The sequence below is a fragment of the Grammomys surdaster genome, unplaced genomic scaffold (genome assembly GCF_004785775.1).
Source record: "Grammomys surdaster isolate TR1022 unplaced genomic scaffold, NIH_TR_1.0 100, whole genome shotgun sequence".
In the NCBI taxonomy this organism is placed as follows: domain Eukaryota; kingdom Metazoa; phylum Chordata; class Mammalia; order Rodentia; family Muridae; genus Grammomys; species Grammomys surdaster.
In genome coordinates, this window is record NW_021604579.1 from 5891570 (window position 1) to 5911897 (window position 20328).

General features: G+C 40.8%; 1 protein-coding gene across 4 annotated transcripts in view; it reads right to left on the reverse strand.

Annotated features, from left to right (window-relative positions):
• The window catches only part of Efcab14 (EF-hand calcium binding domain 14), a 39014-nt gene that overhangs the window by 7615 nt on the left and 11071 nt on the right, over positions 1–20328 (reverse strand). For all 4 annotated transcript variants that reach the window (XM_028786693.1, XM_028786686.1, XM_028786672.1 and 1 more), the window contains 7 exons: positions 14027–14125; positions 9597–9707; positions 7612–7698; positions 6454–6645; positions 4469–4549; positions 2069–2180; positions 688–807 (listed from right to left, as the gene is read on the reverse strand). In XM_028786693.1, coding sequence (XP_028642526.1) covers positions 688–807; positions 2069–2180; positions 4469–4549; positions 6454–6645; positions 7612–7698; positions 9597–9707; positions 14027–14125 — 802 coding nt within the window. The remainder of the gene's footprint in view (positions 1–687; positions 808–2068; positions 2181–4468; positions 4550–6453; positions 6646–7611; positions 7699–9596; positions 9708–14026; positions 14126–20328) is intronic.

Sequence of the window (20328 nt, forward strand, 5' to 3'; positions counted from 1 at the left end):
TTTAGACTTAGGCAGCTTTCTGTATCTGGCCCAAAAATGTTACACTTAAAGTGCGTGCGTGCGTGTGCGTGTGCGTGTGTGTGTGTGTGTGTGTGTGTGTGTGTGTGTGTGTGTGTGTGTCTACGTCTACGTGTTCCTGTGTATTTGCAGGCATGTGGAGGCCAGAGGGCAATCTCAGGTGTCAATCCTCAGGTACTGCCCACTTTTTAAAATAGACTATTATTATGTTTGTGTATGATGTGTGTGGGTGTACACATGTTACACGTTGCGGTCAGAGGACAACTTCATAGTCAACTCTCTGCTTTTGTCTTTGTTAGTTCTGGGGACTGATCTTAGGTCATTAGGCTGTGAGTGTTACTATGTATGCACTGAGCTATCTCTCTGGCCTCTGTTCACTTTTCTGTTTTTGAGAAAGTATTTCTCACTAGCTTGGAACTCAACAAGTGGGTTAGGCTGGCTGGACACTGAGCCCCAGGCATCCACCTGCCTCCGTATTCCCAGTGCTGGAATTATAAAAGTGTGTGCCACCACACCTGGATTTTTTCACATGGGTTCTGGGGACTGAACTCAAGTCTTAACCACCTGAGTCATCTCTCCAGTTCATTAGATATGCTTTTATTTTTAACAAGAAAAACATTAACAAGTTATAACAGTTACGACTTTGAACATTTCTACCACTAACATTACCTTTGATGTTAGATATCCCAGGCAGGGAGATAGGTTTTAGTTGGGTCTCTATTTGGTCTCCAAGAAGCTGTGAAAATTCTGGCAATGCTGAAGGATCTGATGTGAAGTTCTGTACTTGCTCTGTAGCAAATACACATACCTTTATTACAATCAATTCCAACACTAAATTAAATTAGTATCAAAGGTCACCTTCTAGTACTATTACAGGTATATTTAATTTAAGAGAAGTTGCTGAGAGTTAAAGTAGCAGTGTAACTTTAGTAGAGACTGAAGAGTGTTGTGTGGACAAGTGAAGAGGGATCAGGACTGTACTAAGGGCTGAAGTAGAACCTAGCACAGGGTGAGTAGCCCTAATCTGAAAATCTGAAATGCCCCAAATCAAAAGCATTCAGAGGATAGATACAGGTGGAAAATTCCATGTATGACTTCATGTGATGGGTCATTGTTAAATAAAGATGACCTAAAAATACCAAATAAAATTAGCAACAGGCCATATGTATGTGAACAATGTCTGTATGAAACATGAATCAATTTTTGTATTTAGATTCAAATACCAACTCAGTGATAACTTGCAAATATTAAAAAAAAGAACCCCAAATTGACCATACTTTAGGCCCTACCTGTTTTATCATCATCTATGCTTATTTATGAAGACTTGAGTTGGATAAGTCTTTTGAGTTCTTGGGAAATAGGCTACTAAGTCTGGTCTGGGGGCATGAGACACTAGCCATGATACCATAAGAGTGCTGTATCGTAAGATGTAGCCAGTGTTAGAAGACCTTCAACATAGTTCTGTTTCTCACAGGAGAGAATCTGAGGGAAGCTATTCTACATCTCCAAAGTTGAAGAATGCTTGAGCCAGGGAGGTCAAAGCCAATACTGTCTAGTATCTTGTTATAGCCTCCCAAGTCCTAAATCAGTAGATGTTAATTAATGAATCTGATAATATTGATTAGTGTGTCCTTACCTAAAGCCAAGTGGCCTGCAAATTGAAGAATTCCATCATTACCTGTTAATGACTTTGAGGAGAGCTAATATTTAAGTAAATTTTATGCACTCACAGTAACGGAAACATAACATTTAGAACTGGTTTAATATAAGCTATGACAGTAACATTTTTGCCTATAATTGGATGCAGGCAGCATGGAGAAGTCTATTTCCAGCTAAACATTACCCGTTCTCCCCTTAATAGACTAGAGTACAAATCAAGTACAAAATGGGCTTTGCTAAATGAAAGCGAGGTGCATCAGCCTCAGCTCGGTGCGCTCGGGCATCACTCACTCGGTTCCATCAGTGCTGGCGGACATCATCCCTACTCCCTGTGTGGGAGACAGGGTGCCCAAGCCTGCGTGAAATATTCAGAAGCTAGCTAGCTGCTTACCGTCATCTGTGGTCTCTGGAGGCCTGTTGCTTTCAGGTTTGTTTGTGAGAGCACTGATCAGCTGCAGTTTTTCTCGAAGCTCGGATACCTGAGAATTTGAATTATCTTCTTTCTGCCCAAAACAAAGATCAGATAAGGTTTAAGGTAGGGTTAATACCTCACCAGAGCCTTTGCTGTATTCCCAAAGCACATTCTGCAAGTAAGGTTGACCGTCACCCAGTCCCCTCTTAGGTCAATAAAGGGATAGACAAATACTAGGGCTATCTTTGGGGCTCAGTGCTGATTAAGTGTACAGCTGAGTTTAAAGCTGGATCATTACAGGGATATTACATTTTTTATAATCTGTTTTACTGTGAACAGTCCACTGATAGAGGAAGGCATGCATGTGTCAGCAGAAAAGAAAATGTACCCTTACTCAGGTGCCTGTGTAGCACCTGCTTCCTAAATGATGGGGGGCCCTGTTTTCTGGAGCTATTTTACACTAACTGAAAAGCTGCCTTGGATATCTCTTAGTACTTTGTGACCATGTCATCTGAAGGAAAACTTAAAAACAAAACAAAAAACAGCAGAACTTAATCAAACCACAAGTATTCCTGATGCTCCACTATAATGATTCAACTGGTGGCATGAATTGTAAGAGACACAAAGTAGGAGCTGTAATATTTCTAATTCAAACTGTTACTTGAGTCTAACACCTTCCATATCCACACACTGCTTCTTTATCTAGTATGGTACATAAAACAACAGATTTAATTGTAAAGAGGGCAGCCTAGCTCTGAGGCTGGCATCTGTCTGCTGTATGAAAAGGCCTGGTCCTGTGTTTGGGAGCACCAGTGGATCTCATGCCTCACTCAGAGAATTTACAGTCCCTGTTCCATCTTTATGTATATCCTGAGAGTCGCTGTACAGTGGCTACGGGGGCAGGGGGCGTTATTTAGAGAGACCCAATATGAACATATGAACAAACCTAGATACTAAATGCTTACTGACAGCAGAAATTGAATCTGGTTGGGATGCTTTGATGAGGTAACATGAAGACACTGACTGGTGTGACAGTTATAACACACAAGGGATCTAAAAGTCAAGCCAGAGATTTAGGTAGAAGTGTGGTTGCTGTGTTCTGATCTGACTGTTAAGATATGAGTTACTGTTGAAATCACTACTACTTCCTAATATTAACCATCTGTTACTTTTTTGTGTTCAACATTTAAATCTGGTTTTTAAAATGTTTTTGTCATTCCCTAAACAATATTTAAGAAAAGTATACAAACAGTTCAAAAGCTCAATAAAAGCCCACCTTACAATGTATCAAAATCTTAAATATTCGTGACTTTATCCAGACAATACAAATTTGCTAAGGATCAAAAAGTAAAGTTAGAAAGCTTTACATCAAAACCTTCTATAATACGGTTTTAGTTAAGTTCATGGCCTACGAACTTCCTATCCTCTGAACTCACACACTATGTGTGTCTCAGATGATGCTGTACTAACTCTGCCACAATCTTCCTGGCTCTCCCTATATCTCAGCAGGACTTAACAGGACTCTGAAAATGTTAAGAATGCAATTTAAACGTGAAAGGATTTTTAAGCTGGACACCATTTTTAGATTATCTATGCCTCTGTCCCCTGTTGTTAGTTTAGATAATTGTGCTAATTAATTTTTGCCAACTTGACACAAACTAGTGTTACTTGGGAAGAGGGAACCTCAACTGAGGAACTGCCTTTATCTGCCTGTGGATATGTACATGGGGCTTTGCCTTAGTTGCTAATTGACATAGGAGAGCACAGCTCACTGAGGGTGGCACCATCCCAAGGCAGGCGGGCCTGAGTTGTACATGAACAGGAGCTGAGTAAGTCAGAGGAAACAAACCAGTGTGGCATTCCTCCACAGTTTCTGCTTTAAGCTCCTGCCTTGGCTTCCCTTGATAATGGACTGGAACCCTTGCAATGTAATAAACTTCCTCCTCCTGTTGCTTTTGGTCATGGTGCTTACCACAGCAACAAAAGCAAACTAGGGCAATAACCATCTCAGGTTAATAGTTGTTTCCTTAGGAACGCCAACCTGATCCCTCTTAATGCCTGCATCATACCCTATGCTTTTTCACTGCAGCACTGATCAGATTTGTGACTGTCTGTTCAGTCTTGAGCTGTGCCACAACAGGGGTCACGTGTCTGTCACATTCACTGTGGCCATCCCAGCTCCTAGTAAAGTGCTTAGTACAAGGTATGTACTTGATGTGATATTCATTCATTCACCAATACCTGAACCTACTAACTGCTCTGTCTTGGAGTTTATCACAGGAGATCAAAGTGCCCCTTTTAGAGGGGATAGGTGGTTTTAGGTATCATGGAGACACTTATGTGTTTGTTTTTACTTTACAGAAGCTTCCAGTTCCTTACCTTTAGGCTTTGGATCTTTACAGAATCAGTTCTGTTGGTCACCAAAAACTCTCTTTTCAGAGTGGCAGCCCTATTACCCATCTTAGAGGGCAAAGAAAACAGAAAAGGTTAAGGAGAGACATTAAAACTTAAATGACATCAAATATTTGTGTGTGTGTGTGTGTGTGTGTGTGTGTGTGTGTGTATGTGTGTGTACTCCTGTTTTTGAGACAGGGTCTCTTACTGAACCTGGAAGTAGCCATTTTGGTTAGCTGGCTGGCCAGCCTGTCTCTGCTCAACCTCAGAACAAATGGGTTTCCGATTCATGCCACTGTATCTGGCTTTTATGTGGGTGCTGGGGATGTGAACTTGGGTCTTCATGCTTGTGTGACATCCACTTTACCAGCTGAGCCATCTCTCCAACCCTGACACTTAATACTTCTTAAACAAATCGCTCAGATTTATAAAAGGGCTCTGAACCACTTCAAACACAATGGCAAAGGAACAGGAGAAGAGAATGGCAAGGGCACAAGGAGACAAAGTGGAATAAAGGCATCTAAATTTTTTATTCACAAACTTTAAAACTGCAGTATAAAAGGCAACAGAACTTCTACCCAGACCCAGGCTTGGTGTGACGCTGTTGGAAGAAATAGTAGGACAGATGGGTACCATTACAGATTTTCTTTGCTGGATAAAAATAAAAAGGGGAGGGCAGAGACAGCAAGGGGTACGGTGGTCAGCTTTCACACTAAGCCTTGAAAAACCTTCAAGGCACACTATTCATCAAATCACCCGAAGTTCTTAGCTCCTACTTAGCTTAGCTGAGTTCAAAAGGGCTTTAAAAACTAGGACTCCTTTAATCTTCACAGCTTTGTAGTAAATTACACACTCTTGTAAAGCAGGAGGGCCAGGCAGAAGGGGACAGGTCTTTCTACCCAACCCTTCAAAGTCATTTCCAGGCAGCTTGCCAAGGTTCACTGCGGCAGAGCCAGCTCAAGTGTTTCTTACCCTGTGCCAGGGCTGCTCCATCTCATGAGTGGGTTAGCTCCCAGTTTTGACTGTTCCTTGAATTTACAGTATAATTTCCATCAAAAAAAAAGTACACGTCTTTGCTCTATGAAACCTCTAAAAGTGAAACCTATTACTGTTAATGAAATGATCCCCACAAATCCCAGTACGATGTACAGATGAAATATGTTTAAAAGCAAACACTATTCACGAGATCATGAAAACCAGAAAGGCTCACAGCCAGCAAGCTTTAGTGATTTAGTGGGTCACGCAGTTCTCTAACATAGAAAACAACTCATTGACCTTGGAAGCTGAACTGCTCTGACTTCATATGTTTAAAAATGTTTTTATTATCTATGTACATATTATATTTATCATAATCATCTCAGTCCACTCCCCCATTAACCCTGTGTTCCTCAGACTCCTGCTAATGTCCTCCTTCCCAACTGATTCCCTTTCTCCTTTCATATATTTTTCCTGTGTGATCTAATTGGTTGGGTTTGTTTATAGAAGCAACTTCATCTGTTTAAACGGGTTTCCTAACATTATATGCAAAAGGCTTCCTCTAATATGCAGACAGAAGCAGGATGAATCTGTAAGCCAAGTTTTAAAAAATGGCACAAGTATCTGCTACTCTCACCACTTCTAACATCTTAAGAGAAAAGAAAATAAGAAAAGGAAATACATGCCCACATGTCCTTACTTGACGGACGATTGGCAACACTGTGAGAGACTTGTTGTTTCTGCCAATAAGCTGTAGTGAGTTGATGTGCTTAAACTGACCCTTGCTATCACCCCTTTCAAACACACTCTGTACATCTTGTGCTACTCACTTCAGAGAGCTGTGGTGTGGATTAAAGCAGATGAAAGTTAAGGACAAAACACGTGTAGTCTCTCAAGTGTGCACACTGCTGTTCACATGAGGATGGGGAAGACCATCTAAGCATAGAGAACACACACCAACATAGAACATGTCAGAGCAGATCTGAAAAGCTTACCATGCTGGAGTTCACGTTTGTTCTTTGTTCTGCCTTGCTCAGTGCAACCACATCACTTTCTATCAGGCTGAGTCTCTGTGTCAGGTTACTGAGGGTCTCGCTCATCCCCTTGAGTTTAAGGTCATTCTGTCGCTGGTATCCCACTACAGTACTGTTGACTTCCTCTAAGGAGTTGTACAGGTACAGGATATCCTAGATTGGAAATAAACTGAGTTGTAGGATCCACCTAATACTGCAACTAGACAAGCAGGACAGGAGGTAAGGTACTTCTGGCTGTGACCACCAACTGTTTAGATTTGCTTTGTTCTTCTACTCTAAACTGTTCCCACAACACCCTTTCTTGGGCTGTTTGGTTTTAGTCAGATAGGAGGGTGAAGAAGAGAACTCTCTGCAAGCTCCCACTCTGGTCCCTCAAAGCGGTGAATCTGGAAATTATTTTTCCAACATTTACCTCACTTGATGATAGGTTATTAACTGAAGTCCCATTAGCCTAACTGGTTAGAACAAAACTACCTTAGGAACAATACCAATTACCGAATTGGCTCACGTAACAAAAGCACAGCAAGTAGTGCATTATTTAGTACAAGACTCAATGATTTTTATTGACATCTTCTAGTACTGATTACTACTTAAAAAGGAATGATGACTATAGGCTTTAAAGGGCATTAAACTCAGGACAGAAATTCTTAGAGAAGATTTCCTTTACTCTCTTTAATGACATTCTGATCCCAGTATCCCTCCCGTCCTCCTCTCCTGTCTTTTGTCTTCAGACTTTAGAAAACATTGTTTCAAGAATATGTTTCTCAGCACTCTTACAGCTTTCTGTGGTTTAAAACAGCTATCTTTCTAGATTCTGCACCCATCTTTCCCTTGCCCTGGCTGCTATTTGTAATAGTTTCAGGATAGTCTGGTCATTTTATATCTTTCAAGATTCAAGATGTGAAAAGGAATTTACTCCATTAGTGGACACAAGGGTGGAAGCAGAGTATGCAGAAGAGACAGAATTCCCAAGTATCAGCAAGTATCCTTTTCTGCTCAGCTCTCAGGCAGGAGATGATGCATAAGGCACCTGCTGAGGTACCTGCTGGGGCATTGTCTGTGAAGCCCACAGTCCTCAGACTGCCTCCATAGCCCACCACAGTCCCAAGCAAAAAGTACCTGTTTTGTACTTTCACTGTGGGTTTTACTGTCAAGTTCTGATGGAGGTGAAGGCGATGGCATGATTTGGTTGCTTCTATTGGTCTCCTTTAAGAAATGTTAACACAAATCAAGTTAGTGTTCAGGCAACAATTAACTACTAGGTTACTTAACCATCTAGGATGGAACCCACCATGGAACACACTTGCCTTCTCAGGATGTAGCTACAGATTAATCTCTAGTAGTTCCCCAAAACTTACAGTATGACTCATCTGAAAGGTGTCAAAGGTATCATGGATTTTTGAGAGTGCTCATCCTGAAGCAGAGGCTGGATAGCAGCACCTAGATTACCCCAGGAATCAGAGCTCCTCCTAATATGCTTCTCTCTCTCTTTCTTTCTTTCTCTCTCTCTCTCTCTCTCTCTCTCTCTCTCTCTCTCTCTCTCTCTTTTTTTTTGCTTCTCAGTTTCTTAATGGAATGAATTCCTCAGAAACTCCTCTCTCCTCTCCTTCATTATCTATCCTGCAGGGAAACTGCATAATCTAATATAATCCACAGTGAATACACATATGATTAGTTCTCCCTTACAGGTATGCTGATATCTACACTGGGGGGTGATTCTTCTCTTCCCTTTCCTTCCCACTGCTCTAGTCTCTCTTTGAAGAGACCTAAGTATATCATGCTTAGACACAGTTTCACCCTTTACTGGGAAAAGCTGCATAGTGGATTCCTTTAAGCCCACGGCCATAGGTTAGTACAGTGTGCTAGTAGAATTACTATTGGTAGATACTGATTCAATTAAAACAGTATAACTGGCAAAACAGTTCTCCTTAAAATCTGAAATCCTAGACATTTATCAACCTTGTTTTCATATAAGTTGAAGGTAAGATTAAAAAGAAAAAGGTATAATACCCAATGGTTCTAGGAAGCAGAAAATACTCAGCTAGGAGAAAATATTTTAGGAAATAGCTCACTACTTGAGAGCATGCATAAGACAGAGGAGTGGTGAGGTGGAGAGGTCTTTTGCTATTATGGGTTACAGAGGTCTACAGTGGCAGATGGAATCAGAACGAGGTATCTGGATACCTAAACTTCTCCTTTTGGGTTAGCCCCACTAGTAGCAACAGTGACTTGTTAATAACAGTGAGCACTGGTTCTGAAGACAGGAAAACCCTTTCTGGAACTCTGATGCAGTTCTGGTTCCTTGGTACAAACTGCCAAGTTTAGAGTCTGAAGTCAACTTGTTTCTCCATCAGGACAGCAAGGGCTGTGCCCCCTTTTGCTTACCTTCATAAATCCTTCAGGGAGCTGTTACAAAGTGGTTACTGCCTGGATGACTGAGGTGCTTGTGTGGAGCTGCATAGGAGGCTGAGGCACATGGAAATGGCGGCCTTTGCTTCCACCTCAGCTATTTGTTGTTACACAAGTCATTCTCAAATTTTGGGGTTGACAAAAATGTTTTACTTCTCACTACTCTGTGAGTTCCCTGAGCTCACCTTGGGGGCTGGTGCAGGATGGATTCCACATGGTCTAGATCATATATATGGCTGCATTCCATTGACACCTGGAGGGAGCTGGACCACCTCAGAAGGCCCTTCTTCCTCTAGATGGTCTCTCAGCACCGGGGTGTAAAAGCTGCTCACATCCCTGATGCTCAGAGAGTGAGAAGTAATAACTTGCTGGAGTGGTTTACTTTGCAGTGATGAGAGAGTTTTCAATTTCTGTCTCCTCCTTTCAGATACCTTTCTACTCTCCTTCTGTTCCATCTTTGGAAAATGTATTATGGGCATCTTCTACAATATCATGTTTACAAAAGACCTCGCTTTCAATCCCATCTACCTTAACAGTTTAATTTACAGACTGCAGACCAGTGAGTCCACACTGCTTTTTTAAAAAAAGCAAGTAGAGTACTGTCTGCTCAGCTCAGTGGGAAATTAATGTCATGACTAACACAGCAAATGGTGAACAGCAGCACGCTGACTTTCTGTGGTGCTTCCAGATCTTACCATACTGCTCTGCAGGAACTCCAAGGTTGTCTTGTGTTCATCCACAGTCTTCTGTATCACCTCTACAGCAAGGTGGACACTGTTTAAAGTATTGCCAATGGAAGCTACACTCTGCATATAAACAATGTAGGAATATCAGCCCATTGAAGAGCTTTATTAAGCACAACTGACATGCAATCTATGCATGCATTCTAAAGGCATAATAAGCCTGTGAAACTATTTCCATAATAGAAGCAATAGATACTACCTCCCACCCCCAGTTTCTTCATGCCTCTCTATAATTTCCCCTTTCCAACCCAAGGCAACCATTTATTCATTTTTTTGTCTCTATATGTCAGTTTGCATTTCCTAGAGCTTTACATAAAGGGAACAATGAGCATACACTTTCTAAGATGGTTTTTAGTATGTCTTCTTTCATCAAGTAAAGCTGGAGATTCACTTATATCTAAGCTGATCGGCATGTCACATGCCATTGGTATGGTTTTATCAACTTGCTTACTCAACAGTCAGTAGACATTTCGGCTATTTTTATTTTAGTATTTGATACTGAACAAATAGAGCTGCTATAAGCATTCATGAAGTAGTCTTCATGTGTTCTTGCGCCCTCATCTCCCTTCAGAGTTTCTCATTACCACAATACATAGATGAACAGGTGACCATATGGCAGATCTATGCCTAACTTATGAAAAAACTTACATATGACTTCCTAAAATGGCTGTACCATTTTTACAGCCCCGTTTGCAGTGTTTAAGAGAGTTCATATTACTCTATACATTCAAAATACAGGTGCTGTTAACTTAAAAATTTTGCCCATTCTAATGGCAGTTTAGTGGCATGCTGTGATTTTAATTAACACTAAAACACTAACTGAATATAAATAAATATTTTAATTATTTCAACTATATTCAAACTATAAATTCCATGCAACTTACACTGAAACAATTAACAAAAGCATAAACATTCATTCTTTCTATGAACATTTTCCATATATAAATATAAGTTAAGTCTCAAGTCCCTTCTTTTGGAGGCAGAACATGCTTTCCTAAAGTTTTTTGTTTTGTTGAGATAAGGTCTTCTTTTTTTTTTAGGTAGATTAAATGTAAATGCCTTATTAAAAGTTTAGAAGGGCAATCTGACCATTATATTTTATAAAAACCAAGTACATTCTAGGACAGATCTCTGCATTTGACTTGGGAAAGAAATACGTGTTTCTGACTGATATGAAATGTAACACTGACAAATTAATTTCATGAAATACTATTAATTTTGCAACAGAAAAAAAAAGTTAAACTATTTTCCCAATTAAGGAAAACAACAATCTTTCTAAAATAAAAGATATTTTCCTAAAAAATTATTTATAACAGTCAAACACAAAATAAAAGATAATAAAGTCTGAGACTCATGGATAACATATCCACCCTTAAACTATGTGTGTTAAACACTCTGTAGGCAAACAGATGGCTAGAGCCAATGCTGTTGACTGCCAACAGTCAGGAATATTAAGTGATGACTTTTGAGCAAACTTGGGTGGGTATAATCTTTGGGCTCTAGGAGACCTCAGCTGACAGAGAATCCTGTCAGCAGTGAGTGTAGTTAGGTAAGGACAACTGCTTATTCTGCTCTTATTAGTCCTAAAGAACTCAAATATACAGAGGGCATGACTCAGAAGTCATCTTTTAAAAATTAAGAAATTATGCAGGTGTGTATGTTGTGGGCATGTGCATGTGAATGCAAGTGCCCGTGGCAGCCAGAAGAGGTCACTGCATCCCCTGGAGCTCAAGTTACAGAAACCAAGCTACAGTCCCCTGCAAGAGCAGTATGTGTTCTTCACCAATGATCTATCTCTTCAGGCTCCATTAGTTACTTAAAAAAAAAAAAAGGCCAAAAGAATGTTATTATTTGGTGGGTTTTATACTTGTATATACTGACAACTTACACTGTAATATTAGCATTTATTTATTTATTTATTTATTTATTTTTGTAACACTAGTATTTTAAACCAAAGTTATTTTATTGTTTTGAGGAGGTCTCATGTAGTCCAGCTTGCCATATACCCAAGGATGATTTTGAACTTTTGATCTTCCTGCCTCTATCTTCCATATGTGGGGATTATAGGCCTACATCCCCACAACTGGTTTTATGTGGTGCTGGGAATCAAACCTAGGGCTTTGTACGTGCTAGGTTAACACTCCACCAACAGAACTGCATCTCCAGCTTCCAATGCAAGTTTTTCTTTTTCTTTTCTTTTATTGGATTTTTTTTATTTACATTTCAAATGTTATCCCCTTTCCCTATTTCCCCTCCAGAAACACCCTATCCTTCCCCTGCTTCTATGAAGGTGTTCCCCCAACCACCCACCCACCCATTCCCACCTCCCGCCCTGGCATTCCCCTACACTGGGGCATTGAACCTTCACAGGACCAAGGGCCTCTCCTCCCATTGATGCCTGACAAGGCCATCCTCTGCTACATATGTGGCTGGAGCCATGGGTCACTCCATGTGTACTCTTTGGTTGGTAGTTTAGTCCCTGGGAGCTCTGGAGGGTCTGGTAGGTTGATATTGTTGTTTTTCCTGTGGGGTTGCAAAACCCTTCAGCTCCTTCAGTGCTTTCTCTAATTCCTCCAAGGCCTTCCAGAGATTGCCCCACCTGGGGGTCCATCCCATATGCAGTCACCAAACTCAGATGCCAAGAAGTGCTTGCTGTCAGGAGCCTGATACAGCTGTCTCCTGAGAGGCTCTGCCAGAGCCTGACACATACAGAGGGGGATGCTCCTAGCCAACCACTGATTGAGCACGGGGTCCCCAAAGCAAGTTTTTAAAATTACACTGAAACAAAACCTTAAAGAGAACAGGAGATGATAACACTTTCAATATTTAAAAAGTTACATGACATAATTGAAAGCTAGCTAAGTTTTGGAGATGAACTACCATTTCAAAAGTGCATCATCATTTGCAATAAAAGCAGTGCCCAGCAGGATGGCAAAGAGAGAACATTTGGGGTAGTCTCTAAGCTACTATGCTATGTAAGCCCTGTTGTTGCAAAAAGCCACAGACACTCAAAGACACCTACTGTTTGAGAATCCTCACTGGCTGGCTGGCTAAGCCGTCAGGACACAGGAAGATAGTGAGCTCTTGTTTAGGGGTTGTTTTTTAGGAAAGCAGCTGACAGATCATGTAAATCCTAGAATGGAAGTCTGAAACTAGTATTTCTACCACCAACTGCAAAGTGCCTGGTACATGCTGGAGGAAGCTGCACAAGTGTTTATTGAGTTAAAGAGAACAAGAACAAGTCAGTTTCTTTTTCTAATGCAAGACTGCCAAGGTTTGCCTCTGTAAAGCTACAGAGGCCTGTCTTCTCCTACTCGACTCCTGGGAATTACGGCAAGAATCTGCCTCATTAAAGTCGCCTCGACCGTCTTAATCTACGCTCTGAGAGCAGATGACCACACTGCGTGAGCAGCAAATTACAGAGACTGAGCACACAATGTTTTTGTTGTAAAACATCATGTTTTATTTTTGTTTGTGGTTTAGAAATTTCTCACTTTGTCTAACAATTTAGACATTTATGGACAGAGCCTGGAATATAACTGAATCAAACATCACAGGCTAACTTTTAAAAGCCATGAATCCTAGATTTAAAATTCACTGTGCAAGAGGCTCTTATTCCTAAAATCCTTTTTTCCTTTCTTGTTGAGAGGATGATGGTCCCCATGTTCAATGAGAAACCTTGTTCCCCTCCTACCTCTTTTCACTCCCTGTCCAGCTCTAGGCATTCCTTGTTCTCGTCCTTCTGGCTGGTATTTGTTTGCTACATCTACATACCAGGGGTCAAATAAACAGAAACTATAAACTGTTCTTTGCATACAGCCCTGGAGTCTATGGTGTACACACAAGTAATTGTTTAGGATTTATACATATGCCTTTAGAAAATAATACCTAATTGTTTCCAAAGTAATTTTTTAAAATTTATACCCCAGAGTATTTAAAAGCACCTTTGTTACACACCTGCTCCCTAATTTTTAACTTCAGCATTCATTCTAGATCATCTTTAAGCAGCAAAACAAAACAAACAACTCAACTTCTTTCCAGTCATGGAAAAGCGGAGGTTTAAAGTAACTCTCATTCACAACTGGTCTGGGCTCATGAAGTGTAAGGACAAATTGAAATGTAAACCAACACCAGCTAACACAATGGTCCCAGAGGAGCAATTCTGAAACCCAGACAGACAAATGAAAAACTGTATGAACCATAAAATAGAAACCTGTTGAAAATTAAGGGCCTAACTACCAAAGTTTGTACTCCATAGAACATGGTATACTATACTGCTCTTTTGAAGCAGCCAATTTCAAATGCCAGGTTTTCGAAGGGAACTGTCAAGGTGCCAGAATTCTAGCACTAGGGTGACCATGGTGCCCAAATGTAGTACTTACCTTCTGAAGTCCCTCTACAGTGCTGGGCAGGCTAAGCAAGTCTGCGGCCGCCTTGACACTTGCTTTTAGGTGGTTTACTGCAGAACTCAACAGAGAAATCTGAAAAAGATTAATAAACAATGAACACAGAATTTGTAGAGTATATGCTTCCTTCACAAACTCTACAGTTCACAATGTCAGGTACTTGTCAGCTCACAGAGTGGAGGAAATGCAGTACTGTGGGAAGAACTGAGATGCAGGCAGGAAGCAGCAACAAGCCCCTATATCTCTGCCCAATTTGAACTGGTGCCAAAGAGCCAGAGCCTTGCAAGTGTCATTCTTTACCTTAGTCCTAGCACTGGCACAATGCAAAACCCTTCAATTACTCAAAAGACGCAGTGACTACCACACAATCCTTCAACAACCGAACAAGAAGAGACTGATGATCAAGGACCACTTCAAACTTTACTTTGGTAAAATAGAATCTCACTTCAGTTATTTAACTGAACTTTTGTTCTTGTCCAAGTGGGAATGCACATTATAAAGTAAAAGCCCATCATCACGAAATATAGTCCTCAGGAACGGTATCCTGACAACTTGAACAACACTTTCAGCTACTCGGGGACTTGGTTTTGGTTTAATAATGTGATTAATATTTCAAACTCAATAGCTCAAGCACAGCATTACTCTGTACCCTGAAGGAGCGCAATAAATACCCACTGACTCACTGAAGGATGCAATGAATGTATTAAAACAGAAATTGAATAAAAATAAAATGTGGCTTCCTTTCTGCTACTTAGGGGTAGGATTCTAAGTAGCTGGAGTCTTATCTTGAATGGGGGCTGGGGGAACCTGAGTAACATGCAATTTCAGCCTTCAAGTTCACATTCTAACAAATCTTGCAGTGTGACTCAAAACACTCTTCAAAGAGCCTGAGTACCAGACTGCTTTCTTATTCTAAATTTTGGGATGAGAACAAAGGCTTAACCAATAGTTGTAATGAGTGGCCTCACAAACACCCAACTTTCTGGCCACTTGCTACAGGTCAAGTTGTGACAGGCATGAGAGGATTCGAGACACAGCAGAATCTTGACATTTGGCATTTTCTTTGTGCACCTTAGCGGCAACCCTAGGGCTTTAGCCTTAACATTTTGCTAAGCATGAATATTCTGCTGGCAAACAGAAAGTGTGAGATAATGAAGGTTTGTTGTATTAAGCCACTGAGTTTGGAGATTAAATGTAACCCAGCAACAGATGATTCATATGTTACAAGATTAAAGGACATGTAACTGCAGCTCTTAGCATATTGCTGAGTACACCTGATTAATCAGTGGCTGTTCTTTAGGAGTGATATTTAGTGAGTACTCACACGTGCCATTCTCAAACACACAGACCACTCACCAGTGTTCTAACCCTACCCATTTGAAAACAAAAAGGTGAGACACTCAGCCCACACTGAAAAATACTTTTAGAAAGCTATAAACCTCTTACAGCAGCAATTATATCAGGGAGGCTGTGGGTCCCCCCCCCCCATTCCTTTAAGAAGCTATGGATAATATTGAGGCTTCAAAGAACATAAGGAAACAGGCATTCTCATGTATTGTTCATGGGGATGTAAACTGGAAAAGGATTGTTTTGAAAGAATAGTCCTCAAATGTTTATATCCTTTGTTCAGCAACTTCATTTATAGGAACCTATCTTGAAGATTACTTGCTCACAGGCACAAAGAAATATGCACAACAGGTCTTTCTTATTTGTAGCAGCAAAACACTAGGATAATCTAAATGCCTATCACTAGATACATAGATATATTTAGTAAACAAAGGATGTGGTAGTACACCACATACTGAATGTGTCCATTTATTTACATACACACTTGGTGTGACCCATAAGCTATTAATATTAAAAGCTCTGATAGCTTTATACTACATAGGTAGTGTAGAGTGTTATCACTGACATGAGACGACTATGAGGGAATACGAAAGGAAGGGACTCCTCCTGGGGATGTCTTACGATTATTCTACACGTCCTATTATGTGACACGATACACACTAGTGAATAAACTATCACTGACAATTGGCAAATGGATCCTAAAGGGATAATAACACACTGTGCTCCGAATGTTCTGGGTAGAAACTATTGTGTTAGGTACTCAGTATCTTGAGGCTATCAGAGCTAGTCAGAAGTATCTTAGGAACATTATGGTCTCAGAGAAGGCCAGTGTGGCTGCTGGAAGCCACCATTTCACTTAAAACTAGAGAAGTAATAAAAGCCACTCAGGAGGAGCATGTTAGGCCTTCTTTCTGTGTCACAAACACTGTGGGTTTGAACTGGTCCCAGCTCAGTTACCCCTACACCACCAAGACAGTCTACCCTTCAGACCCCCCCTCTTCAGTAGAGTCAAACTGTGTGGGAAACTACAGTACATATACATGCATAGTCAGACTGGATAGATAGGGGTACTCTCCCATTGTCTCTAGTCTCAACAGGGATTCTAGAATGTGAGACTGGATTCAAGTATTACAACAGAACTTATCAACAAATGTCACATTCTACAATCTGAAGACACTAAAAACTGAGTCAAATAGAAACCACTAAAGAAAAAAAAAATCACATTTAGCCAAAAGGTAAGTTATAACTTCTATGCATAGTCTATGATTATTTTTAATCAGCAAAAGTAGAAATAGCCACTGTAGACTATTTGCTTAATATAAAATTTTATATTTCAAAAACAGAAACACAATTTTTTCTTCAGGGTTGAACTTAATGTTCTTTAAATAGTGAGGAAAGTTAAGCAAACAGAGAATCACAGATGATGAATTATTGTGAGTAAGGGTCCTGACTGTCCTGGAACTCGCTATGTAGACTATGCTGGCTTTAAACTCAAGAGATTCTCCTGCCACTATCTCCAAAGTGCTGGAATTAGAGGTGTACCTAGCCCTACATATTTCTATAAAAATGGAAGAAAACAGGCTCCCAAGACTCAAACACTTCAGGGCTAGATTGATACACAGCTGCAAATTGGGTAAGCTCTTTTACCTCTGGGCCTCAATTTTCTTTTTCTTTCTTTTTTTCTGTTTTGTTTATTTATTTTGTTTTGTCTATCTGCTTTGCTTGTTGAGACAGAGTTTTCCTGTGCAGCCCTTGCTGTACTGGAACTTGATCTGTAGACCAGTGTCAGGGGCAGCCCTGCTTATACACTGAAGGCCTAAAATCAGCAATAGGCCTGACATACATGCCTGCTAGCACCAAGTCTTGGGTCTCTGTGGGAAAACACTGAAACAGATAGCTATAAGATATTGTAAACAGGCAGCTTTGGTGGAAATTTACCAGCCTGGATAAGAACTAATAGTCATAGACCTTGTAGATAGGTAGCCTTGGTGGATAGTACCAACTTAGATAAGGACAAGTGAATCATAGGCGGAGTCATAGTGATCTGTCTCCCTGAACCTTCACCCAGCTGACACTCTGTTCTGGAAGATATTTGTACTCCCCTGAACACGTACGCTCCTGCATCATCCCCTTCTCCATATCCTGCCTTTTTGTGTATATAACCCCTGTGTGAAAAAGTAAAAATGGCGATTTGATCAGACTATAGACAGATCGCCTTCCTTGCGTCAGCCTGTCCCCCACTTTCTCTTTCAGGTGATCTCCCCGGACCCCTGTTTAATGCCCTGCTAGACAGGACAGACCAGGCTGGCCTTGAACTCACAGAGCTCTGCATGCCTCTGTCTCTCAATCACTGGGATTAAAGGCATATACCACCACCACCAGGCAAATCTCAATTTTCTTATCTGCACTGGTGTACATACCACTTACTACTTGTGACTTACGGACAAAGAGAAAGGAGATCATACATGCTATTCAGCTAACTGAGTGGTGTGCACAAAGGAGACATTTAATGTACAACAGTTATCATCACTACTCAGATTTTCATCACCAGCTTGAGGCTGAGTACAGTGTACAGTCTCCTGATGCCATTAGATGCATATGCAAATGACCATCATACAAGTGCTCACAAGAGAGCAGGAGGGAACTACAGAAGGGCGCCTAAGGTCCTTGATAACAGTGCTTGTTGATTTACTTTATCTCTGGCTTCTTTCTGGGCCCAAGGCAGGCAATAAGGAAGGACTAAAATTTCCTCAATACGAAGTCTTTTCACTTGTCTATTGTTTTACAAAGGTACTCCGTTCTTGTTATTAGGTAGTTATCTTCTGAAAAGCTACAGCAAACACTGGATTAGTGAATGCTAAACACTGTTCCTAGGGGTGGGGGCTAGGTTCCTGTGAGTCCTTTGGTTACATTTTCAGTAACACATCAATTTAATATATAACCTTGTTTTACACGTGTTCCTATTTAAACATCATAATTTAACGACACTGCTGACTGAGACTGAACTCACAGTGGCAGCACGGAAAGTGATGTCTGAAGGAAGCCCCGAAACAGTGAAATCACCAACGAAGAGGACAGAAATGTGAAAAGGGACATGAAATACAGCCCAGAACCCCACCTGTTCACAGTATGAGAACAGAACAAGAAAGGAGTGTGCTCCAGCTTTCAGTGTCTGTGGGGTGACTCAAAAGCTATCGTTGCTGTACACAGATCAGTGGATGATTACAAAGCTTCATACTTACAGGTCCTGAGGTCACAGGTAGATTTTAGCAGGTAGATAAAATGATGAGGATCGCTGTACTGGCTACAGAGAGTAACCGTCTCTCGTTCTCCAGGGCCCACCTGCTCCATTTCCCCTTCAGACTTGGCACAACATTTCTGGGAAAGCTGATCCCAATCTGGGTTGGATAGTCATTTAAATACGCCCTCAGCATTTGAGCCATACGGACCTGCTTCATGTCAAGCTTCTTACTTTCCTATTTTCTGTTTGTCCATAAGATCACTGGGGTAAGGGACTGCATCTTTTTGGCTCTAAATCTACTGTAGTCTGAATGTTGGTACTCCCCTATAAGTTTCATGTTCAAAAATCTCCAATGTGGTGGCAGTAAAAGGTGGGGTCCTCCAGGCATGATAAGAGATGGATCTACTTTCATGAATAGTCCAGTGATGCCATTTCACCCTTTCTTCTAATGCAGCTATAGGGAACCGGCCATGAAGCCGACAGTGAGACTGCACCAGAGACAATCTGACAGCATCTTGATCCTGGAGTCTTGGGCCTCCAGAACTGCAAGTAATAAATTCCATTCTTCATAAGTTACCTAGTTGAAAGCCTTCTGTTAGAGCAGTCTGAATGGACTGAGGTACAAAGGCTTTAGCTCCATAAAAGCAGCTTGGTAAACATTTGTCCCCACAGAAAGGGAGGTGTCTTATAACCGTCAAGAGGGAACAGGCACAGTACCAGAAGTTTCATGAATAAAACAAAGTGTAAGTGAAGATTCAAGTACTACCTTAAAGATTTAAGGAAAAGTTGGATTTTAACTTTCTCAACCAGATGGCCTTTTCCCCAGCCTGAATTAACTTCAGCTTACTTGGTAGCAGAAATAGTTCTTGATAAGTGACAGAATACATTTTCTTGTGGGTTGAGTATCTTTCAATTGTTTAAAAATGCTATTAGAATCACCTGAATTGACAATTATCACTAGCCACAGATACATAGTTAAACATTATTTTTACTTTTATTTCTATTTTGACTCATTTTGGCTGCTGGCTTGAATAGAGCACTGGAGATGTGTGCACTAGCTTTAGAGAACCACCCAGACTGCCAAGCTCCCTTCGGAAACAATATTCAGCTGACCTCACCGCCATCCATCCTTCTGGGTCTATGCTAATGGAGGACTCCCCTGTTTTAAGTTGGCTTTAATAAATCAATCTAGCATCTCATACAGTTTGGTGCTACTAATCTGAAAAGAGTTTTAGTCTAACCTTCTCCAGGTTCATACACAAAGTCCTAGGACGTCTTATAGCACACTAAGCACCAGTATTCTCTTTGGGCAGTTCTAGAATGCCAATATGTAAGAAGGAGGTGGAGACAAACAGTTGATGTTTGTCTGTTTTTTCATGCAAAGCAATCTTAACCTTGTCTGAGAATGGCTGACCCTGTTCTGCCAACTGAGATCCACAGACTGCCCAGGAAAAACGTTCATTCTCCCAGAGCCGTGCTACTCCCACCTGATATCATCTCTGTCCATACTGCTCCTTTGCTGTGTGCATGTAGGGCCACAGTGGATTCTATTCTTTGTGCACAAAAGAAATGAATATCTGCTTTTTTTTTAAATTACCAAGAACCTAAGAATAAATGATAACTAGTAAATACTAGTTGGTATCATCTGTAACTTATTTCCTCTGAGACATAAAATAAAATAAAATAAAAG